Here is a 7,426-nt window from a genome sequence, read left to right on the forward strand (position 1 = left end):
CTTTTTCTCTTTGGTCATGGCTGCTATTGCCTGAAATTGGGAAGGGAAAATGCAGAGAACAACCACCAGGAAGGAAAACAGTTTCTGGGTGGTTTTCCTTGGTTTCTTAATCCTGTTCAACAGGATGAATTGATGACAGCAATTCTCCTACTATATGTATAGAGCTAAGTGAGAACTAGATCAAGCCTCTCTAGAGTAATGTAATGGCCAAAAGGTCCACAGATCCAGAAAGCAAGTAGAGAGAGGTGTCAAGTAATCTTTGCACATTCACTGTAAAATATTGGTCAGAATCCTATTGGTATCTTGCACATGTGTAAGTTACCCTACAAAAGGAGTGGAATATTTTTGTCAGATGCAGAATGTCCATATTCTGTCAAGGATTTAAGCAGAACTGTGCATGTAGTGCTTTTCTTCATGTACAGGTACATGCATGAAGAAGTATGTGACATTTAGGTGTGCCTTTGGTTGCACATTTGATTGTGCATTCAGTTGCACAACACTGCAGTTCAACACAAGGGTTGTATAGTACAGTAAATGTGTAATTTGTAAGCAGACATTTACACTACACTCTACCATTGTGTGGTATTCTGTGTATCCATGGCCTCCTGATGCACATCTTTGCAGTTCAATAAAGGGCCTCTCTTACATTGCTGGGTATGCTTAGTGCCTCTCTTACACTGCTAGGTATGCATAAAGCTGTGTAAAATGGCAGGTCATATAGGATTCCAGTGATGTACTGCATATCAACATGCATATACACTTGTAGAGCTAAGTAATGTATCACACCTTTCCAGATGCAGATGTATGTAAAGGTTGAAAGATCCACATATCCAAAGAGCAGATAGGCATGAAGAAGAGGTGCAACTTGGCAGTCCAGCAAGTGGCCCTAGGAATGTGAATTGGCCAGACGTGTTTCCATACTTGCTGCAAATTGCTTGATACCATGGTTAGTTTTGAGAATAGTAAGGGGCTCAGGAGCTGGCTCTTTGTGGAGTGTACTTAGAAGACTTATAGTTTCCACCTCTATGGCACTAGGTTTTTGTTCTGAATGCTAAAACAAAAGAGGTTTGATTTCAGTTATATGGTTGTCCAACATAAAACATGTTCTAATCTACAAATATGTTTGTTTGTTGTAGGTGTAAGGTGGGAAGTCCAGTCAGGAGAGTCCAACCAAATGGTACACATGAATGTCCTCATTACTTGTGTCTTTGCCGCTTTTCTTCTGGGAGCCTTTATTGCAGGAGTGGCCGTTTATTGTTACCGGGATATATTTGTGAGGAAGTCCAGGAAGATACATAAAGATGCAGAATCTGCTCAGTCATGTACAGACTCCAGCGGAAGTTTTGCCAAACTGAATGGTCTATTTGATAGCCCAGTCAAGGAGTATCAACAGCACATTGATTCGCCCAAGCTGTATTCGAATTTGTTAACAAGCAGGAAGGAGTTGCCGCCCACTGCCGACACAAAGTCTATGATGATGGTGGACCACAGAGGCCAACCCCCAGAACTGGCAGCTCTTCCGACTCCAGAATCAACACCAGTGCTGCAGCAGAAGACTTTACAGTCCATGAAAAGTCAGATGGACAAGGCCCAAAACAACCTCAGTGCTTCTAGAAAAGAAACACCTCTCAAGAGTCCTCAATTTTTCCCATCCACCCCGCCACCCCATTCTCCCTTAAGTCATGGACACATCCCCAGTGCTATCGTCCTTCCCAATGCCACGCACGATTACAACATGTCCTTTTCGAATTCTAATGCGCACAAAGTTGACAAAAAGACACAAAATATGGACCACCCATTGACAAAGTCCTCAAGCAAAAGAGACCACCGGAGGTCTGTCGATTCCAGGAACACCTTGAATGATTTCCTGAAACATTTAAATGAAGCACCTAACAACCCCAAAGCCATTATGAGTGACCTCCAAGTGACTCACCAGACTTTAATGCTTGACCCCATGGGAAATATGACCGAGATCCCTCCTAAAGTTCCTAACAGGGAAGCCTCTTTGTATTCGCCTCCATCTACCCTCCCACGAAACAGTCCAACCAAACGGGTGGATGTCCCTACTACACCTGCCGTCCCCATGACCTCTTTAGAACGACAAAGGGGCTATCACAAAAATTCCTCTCAAAGGCATTCTATATCAGCCCTCCCTAAAAACTTAAGCTCACCCAATGGTGTGCTGTTATCCAGGCAGCCCAGTATTAACCGGGGAGGCTATATGACTCCCACAGCTGGCACAAAGATGGACTACATGCAAGGGACACCAGTGAGCGTCCACCTACAGCCTTCCTTGTCAAGGCAAAGCAACTACACAAGCAATGGAACACTTCCTCGGACAGGCATAAAGAGGGCACCCTCTTTAAAACCAGATGTGCCACCCAAACCCTCATTTGTTCCTCAGACTCCTTCAGTCAGACCACTGAACAAGTACAGCTACTAAGACTTGCATTTTCTGATCAAGGGCTGTGGGAAGATGTCGCACAAGGGACTTAAAACAGAGACTCACTTGTCACATGCAAAAAAGAGAACAAGCGGCCAAAGATGCTCTTTTTACTCCAGCGACATCTTCTTCTGCCATTTGCCCAGCCTCTGGCAAGACTAAACTTGCTAAATCTATTAAAAACAAAGGAAGGTGCTGGCCATTGCTTTTCTTTTGTTTGGAGCCGAGGAGACATGTAGCACAAACGAGAAGGGACGGTTGGACTGTTCTGAGGAGCTGTTCAAAGACCTTGGGGAGAAAAGAGAGGAAAAAGAGAATCAGTCAGCAAAAATACTTGAAAATAATAATAATTAAAAATAAATGGGGTTCATTTTTGAGACTGCCATAATGTGTAGTCTTCCCATGAAATGTGAACATTTTAATATGTATGCATTCGCCTTGCCTCTTGCACAAATGTCAGAAAATGATAATGTCTCAACAAGTATGTTGGTTAATAAGCAACTTGCTGAACTTTGATCTGTAGTCCAACTGTAGCATTTTTATTTGCCTCCAAAGGATGACATTTTATGGTGCAGATAAAAAGTGTGAGTTGTGTGTGTGTGCGTGTGTGGTGTGTGTGGGTGTGAATGAGCTGTGAAAGTGAGGAGATATTCAGTTTCATTGCATCTTTGAAGCTACAGAAATGTTTACATTTGAGCATGACTGAGCAAACTGCTGCCTCCAATCCAGATGCTTTCGGATTGCACGAAGCATGTTCTGGATCTCATGAGGGAGACTCTGTGTCGGCAGATTTCGGCACAAGGCAGTGCAAGGTGCAGTGAGAAGCCCTGAGAAGTACTTGTTTTAAATCATGCCATCATGAAATCTGGTTTCTAAATTTCAAATGTAGCATTCATGGATTTCTATCAGTACTCAATCAGCCCCTTTGTCCCATTTATTGCCCAGTTTACTGCTCAGTTCGAATATGAGCTATTAGCACTCGCTATTTTTTGTCCAGGACAGGGGGTCTTCCTGTTACAGAGAATCTTTTCTTGACCCCCACCTAATACAGTTCAAAAAAAGATTTTGTTTTTAAATATCCAAATGAAATAAAAGCAAAGAATAGCAACAAAAAAGCAGGAAAGACAATGAGAAAATCAACAACAAAACATAATTTCCTGATAGTGGTGCAAACCACCAACAGCAAGAAAGGTAGGTCCATTCATTCAACAGTCTTTAGTCAATGGTTGCCTCTTGGTACTAAATACCATGCACAAAAGCTGAGCTCAAGATGAGGTAAAAGGACACTTATGTCTCTCTGCGTTTCCAGAGACTGTTCATGCTATCACCTGCTCAACTTGAACTTCAGATGTAGAACATGTCAGTTATGTCTAGATCCGAGATTATGTCCATTATGTCTAGATGGGAGCATATCCACACTGCACAATTTTAGTAGTTTGATACTGCTTTAACTGCTGTTGCTACATTATATAGAATCCTGGGATTTGTAATTTCCCGAGGTACTTAGAATTATCTGCAAGACTAATGCTCTTGTGTAGGGGCCTGCACTAAAGATATTTACATCTCTTAACAGCCTACATCTCCCAGGATTCAATAGGATGGAGCTGTGGCAGTTAAAATGGTATCAGAATGGTATAACTGTGCAGTGTAGATCCACCTGAAAGAGAGAGAGAGTGATGGGGGAGCAATAAATATGGAGTAGTTCTACATTTCCAACAAAAAAGAAACACCAATTGGCCTGGCAGGATCTGTCCATGACAAATTTTACACTTGTGTGGATAATTTACTTAAACTTGTGGTTTCTCCAAAGTCATGCCGGTAATGACAATATTCTGTAAATATTATGTGTGAGTTTACCTGGATCTGTGCATTCTGTGCCTTATTCATGGGAATTGTTCTTTTTTTCTCCCTTAAAAAAAAGAAGACGAAAAGTAAATGCAACTACTATTATACTGTTAACTGATCTCAGTAATAGCACATCATCATTCCCGGACTGCCAGCTTTACATTCTGTCAACAGTATCTGAAAAGATGAAAGAAACAAGGGTGGGAGAGAGATCCTCACAAGAGCAATTCATTAACAGTGAAAAGGCAGCCTATAAGCCAAGGAGACAGCAACATTAAATCAAGCTTGCTGTGCTAAATATTCCGCCCCTAACTTGCTTCAAGATCAAACAGTTATAATGTGAAATCATAGGAGATTTCTAGGGTAATGGAACACCTGCTGAAGTTACACACAGTGTGTTAGTGGGTTGCTTGCAGCTGATGCTCATCACAGATGGTGAGCTCAGCTTCCAAATGATGCCCGACCACTTGTTTGTTGAACATTACCATTACTGTAAGCCAACACTGGGGAATAGTCATGGGCCAATAGGGTCAGCACCTTCAGCCCCAAACAGAGGTTTCTATTATGTGTCCGCCTCTGCAAAAAAACATCAAAAAAAGTCTTAAATCTCTTTCTCCAAAAATATCCTTGTTACTTAATATGTGCTATTATTTCCCTTTTCCATTCTGTATGTCGATCATGAAAGGATTTTTACTCCCTGCCCCCCTCCAAAGATAATGAGGGTTGTTTATTTTGCTTAAAAAACATTTCAGCCTGGAGACTAATAATTTTTAAATTTCTAAAGACGAATCAAATGACAAAACTGAATTGACATCCTTTACCAATATTAATGAATAATCCATACTTGTGTGATACAGAACATAAATGTTATGTGAACCCAAATAACTTTCTGTAACAATGTGCTGCTTTGTTAGATGGTAATGTGAGTCCTCTCAGTATTTATGTTGAAATCTCTAACATTCAACATAGTCTTCATTCTGTTAATTTATATATATTTTTGGTTGGGTTTGGGGTTCTTTTTTTAAAATAAAAACATGCTTTATCCATTTGTGCAAAGGTAAATGCAGATTGTATCTTTTTTTAATGGTACAGCTTAAAAAAGTAACCCTAAAAAGCTGCTCTATACAGTCTATAGAGTACTTTAACATGTATAGATATCTTGTAAACTTGTATTGTGGATGTGTAAATAATATGTCCTTTGGGTTTTTAACACCGCATGTAAAGTCAAAATAAACTATTCAAAAGAAGCATCTCAGATCGACTTTGATTGTGCAGTTTAGAAATGGTGAGCACCATTCTGCAAGAATAACTCCTGCAGTAAAACACTGAGAAGGAACGGAAACCTGTCTGTCAACGATTGTCGCATTACAACATACATCTTTTTGCAGACATATTCACTTCCCCCTTTGACTTTTCCATGTTTGGTTGTTTTACAACCTGGAATTGACATGGATTTAATTGGCATTGTTACCACTTTGATGTAGACAACATGTTCAGCACGGTGAACTTGCAAAATAGTTTTACTAAGTAAGCAAAAATAAACTGAAGTTGTCATCCTGTTAGTGGCATACACAGGCATCAGTTAACCTTCCACCTGCATAAGTTAACAGTACCCCTATTTTTGGTCACTGCAGAGGATAGTATTTCTTTTATCCCTCCACAGTGACCAAAGCCCCTATCCAGATCTACTCATCTAGATCTAACATAGAGCTCAAGAAGACCCACGCACAACCATTCTGTCTAGTAGAGAGCAGGGGAAGGAGCAGAACCAACTGGTTACGTCACCGTAGCCAGATAGAAAACAATTATGTCAGCCAATGAGATCTCTGGAGGATCCTAGTGGATCTCAGTAGATGATGAAATTGCTACAGGGACACAGCCAGATCCTTCTACAAACTCCCCATTCTTCACTAGGCACAGAATGGCCACGGAGGTCTTTTAGAAACTCTACAATAGGTTGAGAGTGGAAGAGAGCTCAGTGTCACAGAGAACAATTTGGCTTCCTGGATTTCTGGAGGTGGACATTTGGTAAGAGATGGGTTATACCTCTACACAGTGGCATCACTAGGGTTGGTGTCACCTGCTGTGGTAACTCATGGTGTCACCCACACCTTCCATTTCACCATACAGAATCCTTAGTAAGTGGGGTGGTTTTGTTTTGTTTTTTTGTTTTTTTGCACTAATGTTACTCGTAAATCATAATTTTCATATACCATGGAATGTAATGCTAATAGTTGTGACATAAACAACTAGCAAAATTAAAATTATACCTTCAAATTACAAGATCATCTGCACACCCTAAATGTATTTACATATGCACAGTGAAGATTTGGTTAAACGTGATGTTTTAAAAGAAATTTTTAAAAGAATTTAAAAATTGGAAATTTTAATTTTAAAAACTTCTGGGGCCTTGTCTTCCTCGTCCCACTGAGCTTCACCCCACTCCTACCATCTCTTACAGCATTTTAAAGGGAAGCAGAGGAATGCCACAGCCCATTTCTGCCCAAAGGTAGAAGTTTGAGGAGAAGTGGTGGCACACATCCCTTAAGGTGTCACCGGGTGCGATCTGCACCCCCCACCCCCACCCCTAGTGATGCCACTGACCTCACAGCAGTTGGAAGAAACATTTTTTCCTAAGAGTCTGAAAGATCTGATCGGGAGAGCTTTAATCAAGGACTTGGATGATAGAACTGGGGGCATACTTATCAAATTTGCAGATGACACCAAATTAGCAAGAGTAGCTAATACCCCAAAGGACAGGATCAAAATTCAAAAGGCAGAAAAATGAAATGCACAGATATAAGATGGGGGACACATCGCTTAAGGAGATTATATGTGAAAGAGATCTAGAAGTTCAAGTAGACCACAAGTTGAACATGAGTCAACAATGCGATGTGGCAGCTAAAAAGGCCAATGCAATTTTAGGCTGCATCAATAAAAGTAGTGTGTAGATCAAGGGAAGTAATAGTGCCAATGTATTCTGCTCTGGTCAGGCCCCAATTGTGTCCAGTTCTGGGCAACACAATTCATAAAGGATGTTGAGAAACTGGAGCGTGTCCAAAGGAGGGCAACTAAAATGGTGAAGGGTCTGGAAGCCATGCCCTATGAGGAATGCCATACATGGGCACACTAAGCTTC

General features: G+C 41.0%; 1 protein-coding gene across 12 annotated transcripts in view; it reads left to right on the forward strand.

Annotated features, from left to right (window-relative positions):
• The window catches only part of SEMA6D (semaphorin 6D), a 343,265-nt gene extending 337,730 nt beyond the window's left edge, over positions 1-5,535 (forward strand). For all 12 annotated transcript variants that reach the window (XM_042473533.1, XM_042473541.1, XM_042473539.1 and 9 more), the window contains one exon: positions 1,137-5,535. In XM_042473533.1, coding sequence (XP_042329467.1) covers positions 1,137-2,443 — 1,307 coding nt within the window. In that variant the 3' untranslated portion in view covers positions 2,444-5,535. The remainder of the gene's footprint in view (positions 1-1,136) is intronic.
• The last annotated feature ends 1,891 nt before the right edge of the window (positions 5,536-7,426 follow it).

This window comes from Sceloporus undulatus, chromosome 6, assembly GCF_019175285.1.
Source record: "Sceloporus undulatus isolate JIND9_A2432 ecotype Alabama chromosome 6, SceUnd_v1.1, whole genome shotgun sequence".
Lineage (NCBI taxonomy): Eukaryota > Metazoa > Chordata > Lepidosauria > Squamata > Phrynosomatidae > Sceloporus > Sceloporus undulatus.